The 25,000-nt window shown below is 36.1% G+C and overlaps 1 protein-coding gene and 1 non-coding gene across 2 annotated transcripts; one reads left to right on the top strand and one right to left on the bottom strand.

Moving 5' to 3' along the window:
• Positions 1-5,241: 5,241 nt before the first annotated feature.
• LOC145007543 (uncharacterized) lies at positions 5,242-9,401 on the bottom strand. Its single transcript, XM_078966458.1, has 4 exons — positions 8,525-9,401; positions 7,981-8,432; positions 7,377-7,449; positions 5,242-6,886 (listed from the first exon to the last, which is right to left on the bottom strand). Exons 1-4 carry the CDS (start codon positions 9,399-9,401, stop codon positions 5,433-5,435), a joined length of 2,856 nt encoding a protein of 951 aa, XP_078822584.1. The 3' UTR covers positions 5,242-5,432.
• Positions 9,402-10,231: 830 nt separating this feature from the next.
• Positions 10,232-10,318, top strand: TRNAS-GGA (transfer RNA serine (anticodon GGA)). The gene has a single exon. It is a non-coding gene; the product is annotated as a tRNA-Ser (tRNA).
• The last annotated feature ends 14,682 nt before the right edge of the window (positions 10,319-25,000 follow it).

Below are 25,000 nucleotides of genomic sequence, written 5' to 3'. Positions count from 1 at the left end.
AGCTGCAGCTAAAGTTGCAAAAATAAGAGCTTGAATACCACTTGTAAATAATCCAAGGAACATGACAGGGATAGGAACCACTGAAGGTACTAAAGAAACAAGAACAACAACTACTAATTCATCGGCTAATATATTTCCGAAAAGTCGAAAACTAAGTGATAGGGGCTTTGTGAAATCTTCTAAGATGTTAATAGGTAAAAGAATTGGAGTTGGTTGAATATATTTACCGAAATAACCTAATCCTTTTTTGCTAAGACCCGCATAGAAATATGCCACTGATGTGAGTAAAGCCAAAGCAACAGTAGTATTTATATCATTCGTGGGGGCGGCTAACTCTCCATGAGGTAATTGTATGATTTTCCAAGGTAAAAGGGCGCCTGACCAATTAGAAACAAAAATAAATAGAAACATAGTTCCAATAAAAGGAACCCAAGGACCATATTCTTCTCCAATTTGAGTTTTACTCACATCTCGAATAAATTCAAGGACATATTCAAAGAAATTCTGACCGCTGGTCGGAATGGTTTGTGGGTTCCGAACGGCTAGAGTGGCTGAAGCTAATAAGATAGCAATTACAACCCAAGAAGTAATAAGTACTTGGCCGTGGACTTGGAAACCCCCGATTTTCCAATAAAAATGTTGGCCTACTTCCACACCGGATATATCGTATAACCCATTTAGTGTGTTGATGGAACATGATAGAACATTCATATTGCCCTCTGACAAAAATAGAATTTTAAACAAAATTATTTTGATTCAACCATCTCTTTCTCGACTTGACTACTTGAATCATATATTTTGAATACCAACTAATCAAATTCTATTCCTTGTTATTTTTATCTCTATTTTTGAGATTCAGAAATAGTAACCGATTCGATAAATCTATGAAGGTTCCGAAATGAAATAAGTTATTTATCTTATTATTAATCACGGATTTCTTATATAGCCAGAACGGTCTTCACAAATTGCAAATACTAATTTGTTAAGAATTAATCGGATTGAAGATATAGCGTCATCATTGGCTGGAATCGAAATATCTGCGAGATCGGGGTCACAATTTGTATCGATTAAACAAATTGTTGGAATTCCCAACGTGATACATTCTTGAAGGGCCGTATATTCTTCGTGCTGATCAACGATGATTACAATACCGGGTAACCCTGTCATATATTTAATCCCGCCCAGATATGTTTGCAAATGAGATAATTGTCTTTTCAACATAGCCGCATCTCTTTTCGGAAGACGGTCGAGCCCCCCTGTTTTTTGTTCGGTTCTCAAGTCTCTAAACTTATGAAGTCTTGTTTCTGTAGTGGACCAATTCGTTAACATACCACCGAGCCATTTTTTATTAACATAATGACACCGAGCCCTTATTGCAGCCCATGCTACTGAATCAGCTTCTTTATTTTTAGTGCCAACAATTAAGAATTGTTTTCCTCTGCTTGCTGCAACAAAAACCAAATCACAAGCTTCTGATAAAAAACGAGCAGTTCTAGTAAGATTTGTAATATGAATACCTTTACATTTTGCAGACATATAAGGTGCCATTTTAGGATTCCATTTCCTAGTACCATGGCCAAAATGAACTCCTGCTTCCATCATCTCTTCTAAATTAATGTTCCAATATCTTCTTGTCATTTCTCCCCACACTGCCTCCCCCTTTTGAAAAAAAAAAAGAGAGGTACCTTGAAATAAATAATTGTTCCGATGGAACCTTCTTTTATACCATAGATTGGCGTAGATACACAGCCCAAGCCATTATTCTTTTCTATTTGTTATTTTTTTTATTACTATTACCAAATCAAATGACTGGACCAACAGATAATTTGAAAGGCAAGAATCAAATAATTTTCATTTCCCCCTCTAATAGATTCTTTTTTTGGAGTTCAAAGGCAATGTTGTTAGGAATGTTGTTAGGTTCGCTTGAAGGTGTTTTGAAGCCGCTACCAACAGGTATCATCCCCCCAGAACAACGTTTTCTTTCAGGCCTTTCAACCAATCGATACGGCCCAGGAGAGCTGCTTTTGCTAAAACTCTAGCAGTTTCTTGAAAACTAGCTTCGGATATGAAACTTTGAGTATTCATAGATGCTCTTGTTATTCCCAATAAGACGGCTTGGTAACAGATCGCTTCTTCCAAAGCGCGTCCCATTCGTTCCGCTCGCAACAATCCAATTAGTTCTCCGGGCGAAAAAACATTAGACATTTCATCTTCTGAAACCAAAACTTTTGATGTTATTTGACGTACAATAATTTCTATATGCCTATTATGTATCTGCACCCTCTGGGAGCGATAAACCTTTTGGACCTTATTAACCAAAGAGATACGACTTTGCACTATAGTTAGTTCAGCACCAATCAAGAATGCCCAAGGAATTCCAAGAATTCTTGTTATAGATTTGTTCCAACCCTTAATCCTCTTTTCGAGATTCATCGATATTGAATCAATCGAACGCACTTCTAACACCTGTTCCACTTTTAGAAGACCTTGCGTTATATCACCAGATCTTGATTTTTCATATATAAATGTAACTAATGTATCGCCTTCATAAAGGATTTCCCCATAATGTCCATGAACAGTTGCTCCTGGAGTAGCCAAATAAGGCTTAGCTGATCGTATTACCACAGAGTCAACTTGAACAATTAGAACTTGACCCGATTTAAAATGCGGTCCTTTTTTTGCTATACATACATTTTCACAAAGAAACTACCCAAGACTAACGATTGGAGATGTCTCTTCACAATAATTGTAATGGAGAAAATACCAATTCAAATGAAATGGATTCAAAATGATGTTACTGCATGAATAGGGATTATAAATTTGACCATTTTCATCCAGTAAATAATATTTAAGTATTTGAAAAATCTGTTTGAAATTGTCAAGTTGCAAATAGTTAGTTACCAAGATCTGATTATGGGTTATTAAATGGGAAAAGAAATCAAAATTATAAATTGGAAAATCTGTTCCTAACGGGCCCAACGAATTCCTAATTGGAATTAGGGGGTTCTTTTTGATTGATTTTTTTATCGCATTGGGAGATTTTACATCGTTGAATGGGCCTATTCGAAAACAATTGGATGATGACAAAATTATCAAAGATTGAGATTCCTTATTTCGATTCAACAATGTATGGATAGTTCCTTGATTTGGATTAAGGGATTCTTTAATCCTTGACTTGGAATAGGAATAAATGGAAGAAAATGGATTGACATTAGCGCGATCTGATCCATTCTCAGAGATCAATCCTGAACCCGACAGATCGTTCCTTTTTCCAGTATAAGAAATAGGTGACTTAGCTAAGTCGATTCTTAGAAAATATCTAAGCAAACCATTTGTCCTTATTTCAACAAAGGAAGCACAGGCCTTTTCGAATTTTTTGTCTTGGTCCCAATTCAACACTAAAGAAGTCCGAACTAACTGAATACTTGTGTCCCAAATTTCAAGAATTAGGTCGTAATAAAGGATATAATTGACAACTCGAAGTTGTAGATTATCACTTTCCTGCAAGAGATCCGGCGGGAAAAGTCTTCCTAAATTTATACCATCCGTTTTTTTATATGGGACTACAGGTTGAACCAAAACAAAATACTTTTTTTCATACCTGGAAAGTTTCATTCGTTGGATATAGAGCCAATTTTTCAATTTTTTGTATTCTTTGGAATTTGGTTTTCCCCCTCCTGGCGGTATCAATCGGAATGCCTTATTTGTCTTTCCAGGAAAATGGATATCTCCAGAAAAGATTATCAGTTTCATTTTTTCTGCTTTTTTCTTCACTCAGACCAATCCGCCTACCCGACTTCTTCTATTGAAAGTGATTTGTGTATCTGCCCCAATAATACTATTGTGCCGTACCATTATGGAAGAAGATTCGGACAAAATGTGGACTTCCACGGGAATAAAAAAAATGGATTTACTTCCTTTTGGTATTTTGGCCAAAATACCTTGACTCCTCGATACTCAATCAAATTCTCTTCGTTGACGATTGAATTTAGTTCTCGAGTCTCATATTTAGTAAGTCCCGAGCTCTTTCTTATATATCGAGGATCATTGAAATAAGCAAGAATACTATTTCTACGGAGAATACCATTTCTGGGTATTTCCATTGAGATACCTGAAGAAGGTATTAGTTGGTTCTCGCCTTCTTGAATCGATTCGAGTGGGATGATGAATCTATTTCTTCGCCTCTTTGCCAATAAATCAGAATTACCGTCGAGAATGGCCGGATATCTGAGATAACAATGATCCGTACATGTCATTCGATTCAGTTCTGAATAATCAGGAATCCTATCTCCTTTTTTATTTTTACCAGAAAAATACGAACTAAAAAATTTGTGTCTCACTTGATTATTAGTTACTGAGGGGTTAGCAATATATCTTGGCTTGACAGAAAGAGAATAAGCGTTCATTTGATCTTGATCCTTGTGGATCGAACAAGGGCCTAGACTGTATCTCCAGGGCTCCCCTAATAATATCCATAAATGACTTGTTTTTGGTAAGAGATGAATATTACCATATGTAAATTCAGGTGCATGGTACACATCAGTATTCCAGTGCATTTCGCCTTCCGAGTCAGAATAAATATGTTTTCGAACCTTCTCTTTCAAATTCAAAGTGGAGGTTCTCGCGCGAATCTCAGCAATCACTTGTTCTGATTCTACATATTGATCGTTTTGAACTAAAAGAAAACTTTCGATCGATTGACGTAATTTTTCTACCGCGTGTACATTCCCATAATGATGGTGTTTTTCCAAAATAAAACTTTGTTGTTCAGCGTCTTGAACTAGCCATCTTTTAGAAGGTATTGTTAAAAGATCATCAATTCCTAATGAAATGGATGCGGCGGTAGCTTGTCGGAAACCCAGAGTCTTTACTTGATCTAAGATATGTGATGTATATCCTATCCCATAGTGATCAATAAATCGACTAATAAGTCGTTTCATGGCAGTTCCGTCTATCACTTTATTGTGAAAGACCTGAGTGGGCCGTTCTACCATCAGTACCTCCATATTGCGCTGAGTAGAATTTTACAATGGGCTTGAGTCAGTGATTGGAAAACTTCCTTTTCTAGATCTTGATTCACGTATAAATTCTGCACTTATGGTCCTAGTTAACCCGGAGAGACTCGAATTCCCGTTGGTAGCATAGAATTACAACAGCCCTGCCAAAACCCCTGTATGGCTTCTTCTATTTCTCGATAAAGGGAAATATGACCAAGAGTGGTTCGAATATATATATAAAGAATTTCTTTTTTTATACTTCGTACTATTAGATAGTGTCCATAAATCTCATAATAGGTCCCCACAGATTCATAGTGAATTTCGATGGGAACTTCTCTTGCAGTAATAACGCGTTGATCTAGTCGCCACCGCAGCCACAAAGGACTACCTAAATTGATTCGTTTTTGCCGATAAGCTCCAATTGCATCATAGGGATTACAAAAAAAGGGTTCTTTTTTTTTTTGTATACTTATAGTTATTATCTTCATTTTGATAATTTCTACGATTACATGGATTATACCTATTTCCACAAATACCCCGACGATTTCCACTCGTTAAGACATAGAGTCCACTAAGCATATCTTGAGTTGGTGCCGAAATCGGATCCCCAATAGTTGGAGACAAAAGATTCATATGAGAAAACATAAGTAAACGCGCCTCTCCTTGAGCCTCCAAAGATAAAGGCACATGAACAGCCATTTGATCCCCGTCAAAGTCTGCATTGAAGCCCTTACAAACTAATGGATGTAAACAAATAGCGCGCCCTTCCACTAAAACGGGGAGGAATGCCTGTATGCCTAATCTATGCAAAGTAGGCGCTCTATTCAGCAATACAGGATGGTCATCCAGAATTTCCTGAAGTATTTCCCATACAATCGGTTTTTTTTTCCGAATTTGACTCTTAGCAACTCCTATGTTCGAAGCAAGATGTTTTCTAATTAGGTCACGAATTACAAATGCCTGGAAAAGTTCTATTGCTATTTCGCGAGGCAATCCACATCGATGTAATGAAAGTGAAGGGCCCACGACGATCACGGACTGCCCTGAATAATCGACCCGTTTACCAAGCAGAGTCTCGCGAACTCTTCCTTCTTTGCCTTCAATTACATCTGAAAGCGACTTGTAAACTCTATTATGATCATCCCTCATTGGTTGTCCGCAGATTCCATTATCAAGAAGTGCATCCACGGCTTCTTGTAGCAATTTTTCCTGAGATATTATTAATTCTTCTGGCGTAGCTATACTTGTTGTTAATAGATCTGTAAGAGTATTATTCCGATAGATAATTCTTCTATAGATTTCATTAATATCCGAGGTTACTAGTTTATCCTCATCTATATGATAGATTGGTCTCAACTCAGGAGGAAGAACTGGTAATAGACGCAAAACCATCCATTTTGGTTCTATATTTGTTCGAATAAAATGCTTAGCCAATTCCATGCGTCTAAGCAAAAAATCTTTTCTTCTTCCAACTTTTCGATCTTCCCATTCGTTCTCTGTGGGTTCCTCTTCCTCCAATTCTTTCCATTCTACCAATGAATAGTCTATAATAATTCGTAAATCTAGATTGGCTAATTGTTGTCTAATAGAACCTCCCCCGGTAGACATCTCTCGATTTCGAAATGTATCGAAGCTCCAGGTAGTAAAAAAAATGGGGATCCTGTATTTCCAGGGTTGAATTTCATATTCTAATAAACCCCGTAATCGTAAAAAAGTAGGTTTTTTATCTATGGGCCTAGCAAAATAAAAATTGGGATAGGATCTCCCCCCCCTCAAAATCGGACGTGAAAGTTTCCTTTCATCCGGCTCAAGTAGGTATACCAAAAAAAGAAAAAGAAAGGAGTTCTTGCTTTCAAATTCTAGAAAACTCCAAAAAGATCTACTCCTTACTCAAGTTTCCAGTGAAGACCAAGCAAAACTTCATGGATTCCGTCTTCCTTAATTATTTTTATTTAGATTTTATGAATTCTTTATTCAATTATGACATAAATGAAATGTGAAATTCTTGAGTAGTCTACTTCCCCTCGGATGATGAATCCCGTAATTCTTAATGAAAGAGAGTACCTTAGAATTCAGAAGGAATTTACTTGTCTATTGTATTGTTCCATTTGATCTTTTAGGTCCCGACTTCACCTCGACGGTTAGGCCACGATGCCCTTAAAGTCTATATGCGATAGATAGACTCTTGTAACCATGACATCTTTTCTATTTGCTTACTTAAACATAATTTCTTTCTAAAAAAGGAACTGCTTAATTCCACAAAAGAAAAAGTCTTTTTTTTACGAGGTCTAACTATAAATTCTTATGAAATCGACCATAGATCAATTCCCTTTTTGGGGAGCGTCTTGAATACATCCCTAATTCTGAGCTTCATGTTACTCCTATCAAGAAACATGTCAGGTACAGGGCATCCCGATTGGATTAAATGGGATGACAGTTTCTCATTTCGAATCTGTAAAATCAGAATTTCGATCAAATCACACACCGCAGTATACTAGGTCTTCTAATTCGTTAAGAGGTTTATCTAAAAGAGTCACAATATAACTAGGAAGACGTTTCAAATACCACACATGCATTACCGGGTATGCGAGTTTGATGTAGCCCATTTGATATCTTCGTATCCGAGAATCAACAAACTCGACTCCGCATTGTTCACAAAATTGCGGGTCTTCCTTTTCATCTCCGATTACTCGATAATTTCCACAAGCACAAATTCCACTTTTGATAGGCCCAAAAATTCTTTCACAAAATAATCCATCTTTTTCTGGTTTATTGGTTTTGTAATGAAAGGTATAAGGTTTTGTCACCTCTCCAACTATCTCGCCATTAGGCAGGATTTTTTTGGACCAAGTACTTATTTGTTGAGGAGAAACTAATCCAATTCGGAGTTGTTGATGTGTATATCGATCGATCATAGAAGAAAACTTCTGCTTGATTTCAATTAAGCTTCCTTCCTATTAAGCTGGAAAGTCTTCTCAGATACAAGAAAATGATTCAGTTCCAGAGCTAAAGATCGTAGTTCTCGAACGAACAACCGAAAAGATTCTGGAGCATCTTCAGGAGTCGGTATTCTTCCTCCAAAGATTATAGTACCAAGTACTTCCTGGCGCGCTCTAATATGATCAGATTTATAAGTAAGCATCTCTTGTAAAATATAAGCAACGCCAAACCCCTCTAAAGCCCAAACCTCCATTTCTCCTACCCGTTGTCCCCCTTTCTTGGCCCTTCCTTTAAGGGGTTGTTGTGTAAGACGTGAATAATGCCCACTGGAACGCCCATGGATTTTATCATCAACTTGATGAATTAATTTCAAGATATAAGGCTTTCCTATTATAACAGGTTGTTCAAAAGGATCCCCTGTTCTTCCATCAAATATTCTGCTTTTTCCTGGAGACTCGGGTTCAAATATCCATGGATTCACTGTTTGCTTACTGGCTTCATATAATTCAGAAAACACCAGTTTTCTCGAAGCTTCTTGTTCATATCTCTCGAAAAAGTGATTCGATTGATGGGATTTGGTATGATACTTATGAGATCGATGATATCGATGAGATTTATATTCAAATATTTCTTCTTAGAGCGTATTGATTTGACCCTATAAGCGGGACCACCACCCAATAGCATGTTGCCACCTAGAGAATCTCCTAATTGTTTCAGAGCAACTAGAAAGAGATTCTTTAACCAGAAAGAATTCGGTTCAGATGTAGGATACCTATCCAGAAGTTTTCGCAACTCAATCATAGATGATGGAATCATCAAAGATTTGACCTTTTCGAACTCTGTCTGTAACTCACTAGAGGCCCCGAAAACAAAGAGAAGACGTGTACAAGCGAGATATGTAGCAACAAGAAGAAGGAAATGGATTGCATAGAGGAACTCCCGAACATTTGTCAGATGTGTCGATATCAATGGTGACTCATTATTTCGATGAATCATTTCTTCGGACAGAAGAAGATTATGCAAACACTTACTCGAAATCTCACTTATCAGATTCCTTTGTGGAAGACAGAATTTTTTCTGAAGAATTCGCCATGATATATTTGATCCATGCATAATATCATGAAAAATGGATACAAATTTTTGACTGCTACTTAGTATCGGCAATAGGTCTGAAAAAGTATCTAAAAAGAAAAACTTTAGATATTTGTACCCTGTCGAAGTAAGGAACCATGGCATATATGTTTGGAATAGATTCCATTTTGAGAGAGTTGAATAAGCACTATCTCGTTGAAAAGTTCTATACATCTGCCCTTTCTCAACGCATTTCTTTAGACAAAGACTCCGTTTTTTCCTCTTTTCGGATGGTAAATATTTCTCATAACATGGAGTGTGAATCAAACCCATGTTTGAATTGAAATTGAGATACTGATACAAGTTCTTCCCTTCTGAATCAGATAGATTCATATCTGAAAGAGGTTGACAACAAGTTCTTTCAAAATTGACTATTTGTCCCTCTGTTAGAGGTGTTCCAGAAATGTCTGCGATCGAGTAAATAGCTCTACGAACGAATGGATTGGATCGACTTGGAAAATGGAAAGATTTGTACAAGTTATACGTTTCGTCACCACTTTGTGGAAAAGCCTTAGGTATGAATATGTTAGATACCTGTGACTCGATTGCTGAAATAGTATCTCTCCCCCAAAAAGCATGTTTTTTTACCGACGCACAAAGAAAATATTTTGTTGCGAATCCATAATCAAAGAAGTGTTTGTGAGTATTGCAGAAGAAATGAAACAAAAGATACGGTAGAGCTAGGACAGTTATTGCATGAGGTCTACCCAGTGCTAGATGCAGAGGTGCATCTAAAACTGGTCTAGAAAGGAATTTGAGAATTCTTATGATATGGAATCGTAGTCTAAATCGAATCATGATCTAAAGATATCCATTAACCATAGTCTACAAAATATAAATCCCTCGCTCAGTTGATTCATTAGAATTTCTAATTTATTGATTTAATCCGGTCGGTATAGTATAAATATATAAATAGAGAATTCAGAAAAAGAAGAGAACATTGTTTTTGCAAACATGAATAGAATTTTTTGAACAGTTTTTGTAAGAAAAAATTTTTATCTTTATCCCCCCAGCCTAGAAGGAAAGATACTTCTTTTACTATGATGAAAAATTTTCGATTTTGATCGCTTTATAGTTAGAGTTGATTGGTTGTACCTACCCAATAATCTAGAATGATTCACTATTCACTCGATTTTAATTTTTTGGGTCATAATCATTATGTAGGAGAGATGGCCGAGTGGTTGAAGGCGTAGCATTGGAACTGCTATGTAGGCTTTTGCTTACCGAGGGTTCGAATCCCTCTCTTTCCTTTCCGTACCTTCACCTAATTCATCGATCTTACTAACCACAATAGATCAAATAGCAATGGATACGACTATTCCAACAGTTAGACCTTTCGTTGATATGGATTCTCTATTCCTAATGGCTGTGGTACAGAAAATACTGTGTAAACGAAAAGAGTAGAGTAGACAAGGAATGAAAATCTCGAATCAGATTACTAATAAATCTGTTAAAGGATACGTGGTTTGATAAAAAAAATATCTCAGGCGTTTTTTACCCTTTCTCGATAAAAAAAGTTCATTTTAGATCTATAATATTCTAACGTTTACTAAGAAATCGTTTTGATTGAAATGGAAAACAATCAATCCCATAATGAATTAGTTAATGCGTTGAAAGAAACTAACTAAACTCAAGAGTTTTTATTTCATTAGACCGATGACCTTAGTTAATCCTATAATTCATATCAGCATCAAGTACTCTTTTGAGCGTAATTTTTTATCCTTGCTCTATGAATCTAAATTATTATTACAATAAATTCTCGTAATAATAATTTAGATTTGCATTTTCATGTTATAAGTATTCATTTTTATATCTAACTTGGTCATCTCATTTGACCAATTGTAACTTCTTGTTTTGAATATTTGATTTGAACGATTCTGAAAAGACTCAGAATAAATACTAATCTAAAATTATTTAAAATTCCTACGAACAAAATTGTTCCATTATTACCAACAGAATAGAACAAATATGAACCCTTGCGTTGAAATAATCCACTAAAGAGGGGGTCCTATATTTCCAATGCAATAAAGTTACGTAGTGTCTTTTTTCTTTCATAAAGGGGTATTTCCATGGGTTTGCCTTGGTATCGTGTTCATACCGTTGTATTGAATGATCCCGGACGGTTGCTTTCTGTTCATATAATGCATACAGCTTTGGTTGCTGGTTGGGCCGGTTCTATGGCCCTGTATGAATTAGCAGTTTTTGATCCTTCTGACCCTGTTCTTGATCCAATGTGGAGACAGGGTATGTTCGTTATACCCTTCATGACTCGTTTAGGAATAACCAATTCATGGGGTGGTTGGAGTATCACGGGGGGGGACTATAACCAATCCGGGTATTTGGAGTTACGAAGGTGTGGCCGGAGCGCATATTGTGTTTTCTGGGTTGTGCTTTTTGGCAGCTATCTGGCATTGGGTATATTGGGATCTAGAAATATTTTCTGATGAACGTACAGGAAAACCTTCTTTGGATTTGCCCAAGATCTTTGGAATACATTTATTTCTTGCAGGTGTGGCTTGCTTTGGTTTTGGTGCATTTCACGTAACAGGTTTGTATGGTCCTGGCATATGGGTGTCCGATCCTTATGGACTAACAGGAAAAGTACAAGCTGTAAATCCATCATGGGGTGTGGAGGGTTTTGACCCTTTTATTCTGGGAGGAATAGCCTCTCATCATATTGCGGCAGGGACTTTGGGCATATTAGCAGGCCTATTCCGTCTTAGTGTCCGCCCGCCCCAACGTCTATACAAAGGATTGCGTATGGGCAATATTGAAACTGTCCTTTCCAGTAGTATCGCTGCTGTCTTTTTTGCAGCTTTTGTTGTTGCCGGAACTATGTGGTATGGTTCAGCGACTACCCCCATCGAATTATTTGGGCCTACTCGTTATCAATGGGATCAAGGGTACTTCCAACAAGAAATATATAGAAGAGTTAGTGCTGGGTTAGTCGAAAATCAAAGTTTATCAGAAGCTTGGTCTAAAATTCCTGAAAAATTAGCCTTTTATGATTACATCGGAAATAATCCGGCAAAAGGGGGATTATTTAGGGCGGGCTCAATGGATAACGGGGATGGAATAGCGGTTGGATGGTTAGGACATCCTATTTTTAGAGATAAAGAAGGGCGTGAACTTTTTGTACGTCGTATGCCTACCTTTTTTGAAACATTTCCGGTCGTTTTGGTAGACGGAGATGGGATTGTTAGAGCCGATGTTCCTTTTCGAAGGGCAGAATCTAAGTATAGTGTCGAACAAGTAGGTGTAACTGTTGAGTTCTACGGTGGTGAACTCAATGGAGTCAGTTATAGTGATCCTGTTACTGTGAAAAAATATGTTAGACGCGCTCAATTGGGGGAAATTTTTGAATTAGATCGTGCTACTTTGAAATCCGATGGTGTTTTTCGTAGCAGTCCGAGGGGTTGGTTTACTTTTGGACATGCTTCATTTGCTTTGCTCTTCTTCTTCGGACACATTTGGCATGGTGCCCGAACCTTGTTTAGAGATGTTTTTGCTGGTATTGACCCAGATTTGGATGCTCAAGTAGAATTTGGAGCATTCCAAAAACTTGGAGATCCAACTACAAGAAGACAAATAGGCTGATATAACATTTCTTTGGTGTCTTTCGAATCTATTTTATTTTTTTGATATAGGGTACCAATCTTGATTTGCATCGTCATTTTTTTGTTACTCTTGCTCTTTCTTTATTCGGGATATGATCCCCCAAAAAAGAAACAGTCCCCCTACCGATTTAATAACCTCTGCTCCAAAGAAACTCATAAGACCAACTCCATTTGGAATTGCATCAATTATTCATCTATCAAAAAAATGAGCAAAGTTGGCCAATTTTCTAATCCCCGCAGTTAAGAATCTTCCATAAAAGGCATCTATGTAACCCCGATTATATGACCAATCATATATAGAATTTTTTATTTTGTCATAAAAAATTCTATTAGGACCCATTTTAACAAATGCATTAAGGAACTCCAAATTTTGAAAAGATGAATAAACAGGTTTATATAAAAAAAAGGCTATAAATATTCCGAAAGAGGCTATACTGACTGAAAAAAATGCATCTTTACTAAATTCATACCAATCTATCGAATTATTTGAATTTTGATGTAAAAGATTTATAGACGGGTTTAACCATTTGGATAATATATCAACGTCTTGATTGAAAGGAATTCCTAAGAATCCAACGAACAAAGTAAATAGAATCAATATAAGTATTGGGAATAACATAGTATTATCCGATTCATAAGGATACGAATACGTCTTGGTATTGCCAAAATGAGGAATAGAAAGAAAGGGTTGTATCATATTTCTTACATTCTCATCAATTTTATATTGTATTGCTGAATAGAGCGCCTACTCTGCATAGATTAGGCATACAGGCATTCCTCCCCGTTTTAGTGGAAGGGCGCGCTATTTGTTTACATCCATTAGTTTGTAAGGGCTTCAATGCAGACTTTGACGGGGATCAAATGGCTGTTCATGTGCCTTTATCTTTGGAGGCTCAAGCAGAGGCGCGTTTACTTATGTTTTCTCATATGAATCTTTTGTCTCCAACTATTGGGGATCCGATTTCAGCACCAACTCAAGATATGCTTAGTGGACTCTATGTCTTAACGAGTGGATCCGATTTCGGCACCAACTCTATGTCTTGTGATCGGTTTAGTAGGTGTTTTCTTTTATGGTTCATATTCCGGATTGGGTTCATCCCTGTAGTAATCGGATGAATTGAGTTGTAGACATGAAAGCGTAAGAACTCAACGGATTCCCTTCTTTGTTTGTCTGATTTGAGGGAGAAGGTCCCGTTGAGTTCTTAATAATTAGAATATTTTTTTTTATAAGTTCATTGAAGAAGTTCTATTTACTCAACAGATTTTCCCCTCCTCTTTTATTTGTCCACCACTTTTTATTTATAGTATACGTAATTATTATAAGATAAGAATAAATAAAAAAGAATAAATAAAATACGTAATAACTATAAAAAACGTTCTGATACGTCTGTAAAAAATAGAAACTAACACTAGGAATGTTTGACGAACAGTATCAAGAATCATTATTATTTCGACACAAGAAAAGGATTTTTCACACCCCTTTCTTGTGTCGAAGACTAGGAAGACGAATAACCCCTCCCAGAAATATTTGTTCCCTTCAATTATCCGTTCTATTTTGCGTTTACTTTTGTATAGGATCTAGCCGAAGTCCATTGTATTAGACTCAAATGCATTTTATGACATTTTAATCTGCCAATAGCAACATAATAACATCACCCCAAATTTTTATAAAAAAACAAAAACAAAGAAAGAAGGGGTCAAGTCAAATAGTCTTCTTCACAATCTACATACTGTGGCTAGGAATGTGGTACAAGGAATTCCCGGCATCTCGTAGAAAAAGAGTATAAACAAACAAAAGGATTTTTAGAATTTTATTTTTTATCATAGATAATCATAATTACTAAAAAAATTTTGGTTCTTTTTACAAACTTGAGGTCGATAAATCCGCGAGTCTAGAAATTCATTTCGGACAATTGAACCTTCTCGAACTGTTTCTTTTTAAGAACCAAAAATATTTGTGCCAAAATAACAGATGCTAAGAAGAACAAAAGGCCTTGTACACGTAATGGATCTTGAAGTACTATTTCTGCATCTCCCTGACCAAATCCACCCACATTAGGATTACTTGTCAACGGCTGCTCAAATTTGATAGATTCGCCTTCTGAAACAAGAAGTTCTGGCCCCGGAGGGATAATATCAACCACTTGACGTCCATCCGATGCATCCGCTATGGTTATTTCGTATCCCCCCTTTTCTTTTCGTAGGATTTTGCTTACTATACCGGATGCTGTAGCATTATAAACTGTATTGTTACTCTTGCTCCCGTCAGGATAAATCTGGCCCCTTCCCCTGTTTCCGCCTACGTATTTAGGATATTTTAAGAAGTGAATGTCTTTCTTAGTAGCGGGGTCCGGGGAAAGAATAGGAAACGTGATTTCACTATATTTCTGACCAGGAACAGGGCCTATGACAAGAATATTTTTTTGATTTGGGCGATAGCTCTGAAAAGACAGATTGCCCATCTTTTCTTTTATCTCGGGGGAAATACGATCGGGAGGGGCTAATTCAAAACCCTCTGGTAAAATAAGAACAGCCCCCACATTTAAAGCCCCTTTTTTACCATTAGCAAGAACTTGTTTCAGTTGCATATCATAAGGAATTCGAACAACTGCTTCAAATATAGTATCGGGAAGTACCGTTTGCGGAACCTCAATATCCACTGGTTTATTAGCTAAATGGCAATTGGCGCATACAATACGTCCAGTCGCTTCTCGTGGATTTTCATAGCCCTTCTGTGCAAAAATGGGATATGCATTTGAAATGGATGCACGAGTTATGATATATATCATGAGCGATACGGAAATAGATCGAGTAATCTGTTCCTTTATCCAAGAAAAATTATTTCTAGTTTGCATGGTCCAACCATTGATCCCGAAAATTTATACAATAAATTGGGGTAGGTCACTAATGGAGTTTCCTATCCACGATTCTGTTATTTACTAGAATAATTTGACTGGATTAATATATAGGATGAATCTCCGGGATGGGTAGAAAGATAAAGAGTGAGTACGATTTTCAATGCTTTGCTTATGTACAACTGCAAAGTAAGAAACATTCTAATTGGATTAGGTAGATAATTTTTCAGTCATTCATTGAATGATAAATCACTACAAGTGATGGAGATACGCGATTTAAATAACGGAAAATCCAATATTTGAAAATTGTATCTAGAATGACTGGAAAAGTGGAAACAAGGCCAGATATAATTTGCTCATTATGAACAAATCCAAAATCCTTGTAGACAAAGCCAATCATCAGTTCCCAACCATGGGGCGAATGAAATCCGATACATAAATCAGTTAATAAAAGAAGAGAAAAAGCTTTTATTGTGTCACTTAAGTTATATAGGAATTCCTGAACCCAAGAGTTAAGAATAACAAGTTCTTTATTACCCAAAAGAGAATAACCACTTAGAATAATGAAACAGATTATATTTGTCGAGAAGTGCAAAATCGTATGAATACGACCCTCGTTGTGTATCTTGATTAATTGGATTGTATCTTTGTGAATTCCTATACGAAGGTTTTGTAGATGTGTCTCCGAGTATTCCTTAATCATTTCCTCAAAGAAGAGGAGTTCCTCTAATTCTATGAATTTTTCTAGAATACTCTTTTCTTCAATATCATTCAAAAAAGGTTCGGATTGCCTAGTATTCCACCAATTAGTAACCCAGGATTCCATACTTTTTTGAAATGAGAGAGAAATCCACCAGGGCAAAAATACTATAGATGCAAGATATAAAAGAGGAGTGAATGCTTTATTTTTTTCCATTTTTTCATCTCTGAATTGTTAATGAACCTATCTCATTCGTCGACTCTATGTAATCTAATATTACTCTCCCGCATCAGTTCTATTACAAGTTATCGAACCTATGAATTTAGAAAAAAATACAGAAATAGATGAAAAATTGGAATGGATAAATAATCAAAAAAGAATGTTTACCTATATCTCAATTGGTCAAATTCGAAGCACATATCTCCTTTCGATCCTCCGAATAGCGGGACCAAAACCCGTTGCCTTACCACTTGGCTATGCCCCATTTATATTGTTATTGGACACTAATACTAATAAAGAATAATATTGGTATTAAGTGTTCATCAATTCCAGCCCAACTATCTATAGAAAATCTTTCTTCTTTATTCTTCTTTATAGAATATATTATAGATTCGTGCTAGGATTTTGACATGTGTATATCTAGAATTCAACTGAATTTATTGATCATTACATACATTGAGTTGGTGCCGAAATCGGATCCCCAATAGTTGGAGACAAAAGATTCATATGAGAAAACATAAGTAAACGCGCCTCTGCTTGAGCCTCCAAAGATAAAGGCACATGAACAGCCATTTGATCCCCGTCAAAGTCTGCATTGAAGCCCTTACAAACTAATGGATGTAAACAAATAGCGCGCCCTTCCACTAAAACGGGGAGGAATGCCTGTATGCCTAATCTATGCAGAGTAGGCGCTCTATTCAGCAATACAGGATGGTCACCAGAATTTCCTGAAGTATTTCCCATACAATCGGTTTTTTTTCCGAATTTGACTCTTAGCAACTCCTATGTTCGAAGCAAGATGTTTTCTAATTAGGTCACGAATTACAAATACCTGGAAAAGTTCTATTGCTATTTCGCGAGGCAATCCACATCGATGTAATGAAAGTGAAGGGCCCACGACAATCACGGACCGCCCTGAATAATCGACCCGTTTACCAAGCAAAGTCTCGCGAACTCTTCCTTCTTTGCCTTCAATTACATCTGAAAGCGACTTGTAAACTCTATTATGATCATCCCTCATTGGTTGTCCGCAGATTCCATTATCAAGAAGTGCATCCACGGCTTCTTGTAGCAATTTTTCCTGAGATATTATTAATTCTTCTGGCGTAGCTATACTTGTTGTTAATAGATCTGTAAGAGTATTATTCCGATAGATAATTCTTCTATAGATTTCATTAATATCCGAGGTTACTAGTTTATCCTCATCTATATGATAGATTGGTCTCAACTCAGGAGGAAGAACTGGTAATAGACGCAAAACCATCCATTTTGGTTCTATATTTGTTCGAATAAAATGCTTAGCCAATTCCATGCGTCTAAGCAAAAAATCTTTTCTTCTTCCAACTTTTCGATCTTCCCATTCGTTCTCTGTGGGTTCCTCTTCCTCCAATTCTTTCCATTCTACCAATGAATAGTCTATAATAATTCGTAAATCTAGATTGGCTAATTGTTGTCTAATAGAACCTCCCCCGGTAGACATCTCTCGATTTCGAAATGTATCGAAGCTCCGGGTAGTAAAAAAAATGGGGATCCTGTATTTCCAGGGTTGAATTTCATATTCTAATAAACCCCGTAATCGTAAAAAAGTAGGTTTTTTATCTATGGGCCTAGCAAAATAAAAATTGGGATAGGATCTCCCCCCCCCCCCTCAAAATCGGACGTGAAAGTTTCCTTTCATCCGGCTCAAGTAGGTATACCAAAAAAAGAAAAAGAAAGGAGTTCTTGCTTTCAAATTCTAGAAAACTCCAAAAAGATCTACTCCTTACTCAAGTTTCCAGTGAAGACCAAGCAAAACTTCATGGATTCCGTCTTCCTTAATTATTTTTATTTAGATTTTATGAATTCTTTATTCAATTATGACATAAATGAAATGTGAAATTCTTGAGTAGTCTACTTCCCCTCGAATGATGAATCCCGTAATTCTTAATGAAAGAGAGTACCTTAGAATTCAGAAGGAATTTACTTGTCTATTGTACTGTTCCATTTGATCTTTTAGGTCCCGACTTCACCTCGATGGTTAGGCCACGATGCCCTTAAAGTCTATATGCGATAGATAGACTCTTGTAACCATGACATCTTTTCTATTTGCTTACTTAAACATAATTTCTTTCTAAAAAAGGAACTGCTTAATTCCACAAAAGAAAAAGTCTTTTTTTTACGAGGTCTAACTATAAATTCTTATGAAATCGACCATAGATCAATTCCCTTTTTGGGGAGCGTCTTGAATACATCCCTAATTCTGAGCTTCATGTTACTCCTATCAAGAAACATGTCAGGTACAGGGCATCCCGATTGGATTAAATGGGATGACAGTTTCTCATTTCGAATCTGTAAAATCAGAATTTCGATCAAATCACACACCGCAGTATACTAGGTCTTCTAATTCGTTAAGAGGTTTATCTAAAAGAGTCACAATATAACTAGGAAGACGTTTCAAATACCACACATGCATTACCGGGTATGCGAGTTTGATGTAGCCCATTTGATATCTTCGTATCCGAGAATCAACAAACTCGACTCCGCATTGTTCACAAAATTGCGGGTCTTCCTTTTCATCTCCGATTACTCGATAATTTCCACAAGCACAAATTCCACTTTTGATAGGCCCAAAAATTCTTTCACAAAATAATCCATCTTTTTCTGGTTTATTGGTTTTGTAATGAAAGGTATAAGGTTTTGTCACCTCTCCAACTATCTCGCCATTAGGCAGGATTTTTTTGGACCAAGTACTTATTTGTTGAGGAGAAACTAATCCAATTCGGAGTTGTTGATGTGTATATCGATCGATCATAGAAGAAAACTTCTGCTTGATTTCGATTAAGCTTCCTTCCTATTAAGCTGGAAAGTCTTCTCAGATACAAGAAAATGATTCAGTTCCAGAGCTAAAGATCGTAGTTCTCGAACGAACAACCGAAAAGATTCTGGAGCATCTTCAGGAGTCGGTATTCTTCCTCCAAAGATTATAGTACCAAGTACTTCCTGGCGCGCTCTAATATGATCAGATTTATAAGTAAGCATCTCTTGTAAAATATAAGCAACGACAAACCCCTCTAAAGCCCAAACCTCCATTTCTCCTACCCGTTGTCCCCCTTTCTTGGCCCTTCCTTTAAGGGGTTGTTGTGTAAGACGTGAATAATGCCCACTGGAACGCCCATGGATTTTATCATCAACTTGATGAATTAATTTCAAGATATAAGGCTTTCCTATTATAACAGGTTGTTCAAAAGGATCCCCTGTTCTTCCATCAAATATTCTGCTTTTTCCTGGAGACTCGGGTTCAAATATCCATGGATTCACTGTTTGCTTACTGGCTTCATATAATTCAGAAAACACCAGTTTTCTCGAAGCTTCTTGTTCATATCTCTCATCAAAAGGTGCTATTCGATAATGTCTGTCTAGCAAACCCCCAGCTAACCCGAGTGAAGATTCAAATATTTGTCCTACATTCATTCGGGAAGGTACTCCTAATGGGTTGAAGACCATATCAACAGGTCTTCCATCTTGCAAATAAGGCATATCTTGTCTAGGCAAAATTTTTGAAATGATACCCTTATTTCCATGTCTTCCAGCTACTTTATCGCCTACTTTTATTTCACGTTTCTGTAAAATATATACACGAATACTTTCTGTTTTCTCTGTCTCATCTGTCTTAGAACTCTGGACCCATCTCACATCAATCACCCGACCCCTACCTCCTATAGGTAATTTTAGACAAGTTTCTTTTGAAGTATATACCCGCATGCCAAGTATGGTTCGTAACAATCTATCTTTGGGGGCATACGATGATTCTTTCACCATTTGGGGCGCTCCTATCTCTTCCTTCTCCGAGCTCACATTATGGAAGAAGGAGAAGAAGGAACCGAGAAGAAGGTATCAGCAACAACTGGTTTTATTACGGGACAGCTCATAATGTTCATATCGATCTATTATGCGCCTCTGCATCTAGCACTGGGTAGACCTCATACAATAACTGTCCTAGCTCTACCGTATCTTTTGTTTCATTTCTTCTGCAATACTCACAAACACTTCTTTGATTATGGATCTACTAACAGAAATTCAATGCGTAATCTCAGCATTCAATGTGTATTCCTGAATAATCTCATTTTTCAATTATTCAATCATTTCATTTTACTAAGTTCAATGTTAGCGAGATTAGTCAACAAGATTCAAACATTGAAAAAATAGTAAATTAATAAAAAAAATTGCTACATAAGAAAAATAAAAGAACAGATAAGAAAAAATACGCCCACCCCCTACCGATTTAATAACCTCTGGTCCAAAGAAAAGCTCGTTGCTTTTTCTTTCCCTATAATCAAAATGAAATTAATTGAAGCCGCAGGGCCCTATCCATTTATTAATTCGACCCAACTTGAAATTGACTTCGGTTTGCTCCCTTTCACTAATTTAAAGAAGGTTTTGTATCGAGCCGGAATAAATTATTCTCAGAACTCTTAATTGATACGACATGATATTTTTTCCATTCATTCCCTTTCAGGATCAGTCGTGGTCTTCCAAACTTTACCGATGGTATGGATGAATCCCTCGCTTCATCTAATGTGTAAAAGATCCTAGCCGCACTTAAAAGCCGAGTACTCTACCGTTGAGTTAGCAACCCAAATAGAAAACGGGTATGTAGATACAATCAGAATAAAACAAAATGATGAAATAAAAGCATTAAAGTACGAAATCAAAAAATATATAAAAAAATTAGAATCTATTTGGAACATAAAAATGACTAAATCAGATGAAAAAATAAAAAATTTTCCGATAAAAAAAGAAATAAAGAAATGGAAAAAATGCTAAACCATCCCCTATTTCTATGTTATCCACCTTTTTCAATCAAAAATGCGGGTATCAAAGCTAATCCAACAAACCCATAATTTGAATCAACTAAGGTAAAAAATCAAATGGGACGGAAATAAATAGAGCTGCTTATCACGATGAATTATATTTGTTCGATACAATGTTGTCAATATAAAGGGTAAGAAAAGAATACGATGGAAAAAATACAAGAACTTAAATTGAAATAATAGTAAAAAAACGGACTTGTGTTGGATTGGCACTGCATATATACTAAAATTTTTAGTTTCTAAATAAAGAAGAAGTAGAAAAAGGATTTATGCAATCAATAGTGTATTGAATTAATATAATTCGAATAAAGAACTTCGATTCCTTGTGTCTTACTTGGTATTAGAATTTAGAATTCGAATGAAAACCACCCGATTGTAGGCAAGAATTTTTGATTTTGTGAGGATCAATCAAATAAGGTTTTCGTTAGAAAAAGATTCTATAAAAGAAATGATAAATAGATACTAATAGAGCAAGAAAAGAAGGAAATAAAAAAAAACATAGTATAGAAAAGATATCCAAAATTATATAGAAATCACTATCCCACCCTTAGTTTTTATTTCCTTAATTTAATTCCTTAATTTAATTGAATTTCGTTTGATTAGGGCAAAGTTCCTTAAAAACCTCTGCCTTTTTTAAAATATCCTGAACAGTTCCTGTAGGCTGAGCGAGCGCCTTTTTCAAGGAAATAGAGAATAGCGGGAACGTTTAAATAAGTTTGATTCTTGATCGGATCATAAAAACCCACTTTCCGAAGATCTCTTCCTTCTCTTCGGGATCGAACATCAATTGCAACGATTCGATAGACGGCTCATCGGGATAGATGTAGATGAAAAAGAACCCCCCCCCCCTAGAACCGTATAGGAAGTTTTCTCCTCGTACGGCTCGAGAAAAAATGATTTGAAGTTTTGTCTATGGATAAAATTATAATAAATAGTAAAGGAATCCGTAAAAGAAATTAGCCTATAATTTAACTCATAGTCATTTTTATTTAACTTCCTTACTGAAAACTAAAAAATCATTTGTACTCATAATTATCAAATATATTAAATAAAATTAAGATATTTTTTTATTGAGTGGTCTTTCACCCCCCTTTTTGTCTCGTTGAAAAGCGGGACCACCACCCAATAGCATGTTGCCACCTAGAGAATCTCCTAATTGTTTCAGAGCAACTAGAAAGAGATTCTTTAACCAGAAAGAATTCGGTTCAGATGTAGGATACCTATCCAGAAGTTTTCGCAACTCAATCATAGATGATGGAATCATCAAAGATTTGACCTTTTCGAACTCTGTCTGTAACTCACTAGAGGCCCCGAAAACAAAGAGAAGACGTGTACAAGCTAGATATGCAGCAACAAGAAGAAGGAAAAGGATTGCATAGAGGAACTCCCGAACATTTGTCAGATGTGTCGATATCAATGGTGACTCATTATTTCGATGAATCATTTCTTCGGACAGAAGAAGATTATGCAAACACTTACTCGAAATCTCACTTATCAGATTCCTTTGTGGAAGACAGAATTTTTTCTGAAGAATTCGCCATGATATATTTGATCCATGCATAATATCATGAAAAATGGATACAAATTTTTGACTGCTACTTAGTATCGGCAATAGGTCTGAAAAAGTATCTAAAAAGAAAAACTTTAGATATCTGTACCCTGTCGAAGTAAGGAACCATGGCATATATGTTTGGAATAGATTCCATTTTGAGAGAGTTGAATAAGCACTATCTCGTTGAAAAGTTCTATACATCTGCCCTTTCTCAACGCATTTCTTTAGACAAAGACTCCGTTTTTTCCTCTTTTCGGATGGTAAATATTTCTCATAACATGGAGTGTGAATCAAACCCATGTTTGAATTGAAATTGAGATACTGATACAAGTTCTTCCCTTCTGAATCAGATAGATTCATATCTGAAAGAGGTTGACAATAAGTTCTTTCAAAATTGACTCTTTGTCCCTCTGTTAGAGGTGTTCCAGAAATGTATGCGATCGAGTAGATAGCTCTACGAACGAATGGATTGGATCGACTTGGAAAATGGAAAGATTTGTACAAGTTATACGTTTCATCACCACTTTGTGGAAAAGCCTTAGGTATGAATATGTTAGATACCTGTGACTCGATTGCTGAAATAGTATCTCTCCCCCAAAAAGCATGTTTTTTTTTACCGATGCACAAAGAAAATATTTTGTTGCGAATGAACAAGATATTGAGGAATTGTCCATACGTAAAATCATAATTATTGATATGGGCCTTTTCCACATAAAAGGGGAATCTTTTGTTACAATAGAAGCAGAAGTGATGTGGATTATTCAAGAATCGAAGTTGATTTGCTTTATAAAAAGAAGATCTCAATGAACTTCTATGAAATGATTTCACGGGATTCAGCCAATTGTATTGATCGTGGAATATCATTGAGAAATAGGAATCCGTGTTATCAAAGGATTTCCTGCGATTATTTCTAGTATGGAATGAGTCAATCATCCACTTTGGTATCTTATTGAACGAAAATGGTGATATTGTTCCTCCATTGATCAAGAATTTAGATTTTTGGCAAGTCTCATGATCATCCAATAAGAAGGTTTTCAATTTTTTCAAATGAACGATTTGAAGACCTATTGATTCTAAAACCTGTGGATCATTCGGACCTTTCAATTCATAGATGTAGATCTTGGACCTATGAATGGGGATATTCCCGAAACTGACAAACAAAAAAGGAAGTGAGTTAGACAAAAAAAGAAGCAACTTGGACAAAAAGAAACGAAGTGGCTTAGACAAATCTTTTTTGTCGATAACCTCAGACCATTCAATCGAATATTGATTAATACGTAATCGATCGAACACTACTTGAAAACGGCTCTTCTGCTCAGAAACGAAATGTTCTTGGAAATTCTTGCTCCCAGTGGATCATTTGTATCTATATGCATCAGGATCCTGATTCATGGATCTCTTGGTTCGAGAAAAAAAAATAAGAGGATCAAACCATCTCTTCTGACTCTTTTTCAAATGTTGGTTGATCATATATTTCATTAGAGTTCTATGATTCAGAGTATCCTTTCCTATTTGATCCCTTTGAATTCCATATTTGAAGTTGCGATCGGATCTATTCATTAAAAAGAATCGATTCAATACATTTCTTATGTACTATTGATGAACCAATCAAATAAATCCATTTCTAAAAAATTCCTATATGATTTCTAACCGGGAAAGACTAAACACAACTAAAATACACAATGACGCTACAAAGGAATGTTACTAATGGAACATATAGTATACCTTTTTGACTCTGGACCATGGATTCTACTATTATTAGTGAGCAATACAATAATGGAATATTTCTAGCATAAAGATAAGGGACATAATTGACATGGATATAGTAAGTCTCGCTTGGGCTGCTTTAATGGTAGTCTTTACATTTTCCCTTTCACTCGTAGTATGGGGAAGAAGTGGACTTTAGAAGGACTACTAATTTAGTTTAGGAATGAAATGGTATCAATTGTTTTATAGATCGTTCTGCAACGCATTTTTTATTTTTTATTTGAATTTAAATAATTTTCAAATCAAAATTTATTCATTTCGAAATTCCATTGGATTCTAGTGGAGAAATGTATTATATAACAGCAAAACAATTATTTCAGAAAGAAAGAGAATTGGGTCCTACGTTAATTCCATATATGGATTAATCACTAC

The sequence above is a fragment of the Lactuca saligna genome, chromosome 1 (assembly GCF_052625555.1).
Source record: "Lactuca saligna cultivar CGN05327 chromosome 1, ASM5262555v1, whole genome shotgun sequence".
In the NCBI taxonomy this organism is placed as follows: Eukaryota; Viridiplantae; Streptophyta; class Magnoliopsida; order Asterales; family Asteraceae; genus Lactuca; species Lactuca saligna.
This window is presented reverse-complemented; position numbering and strand designations above follow the sequence as displayed.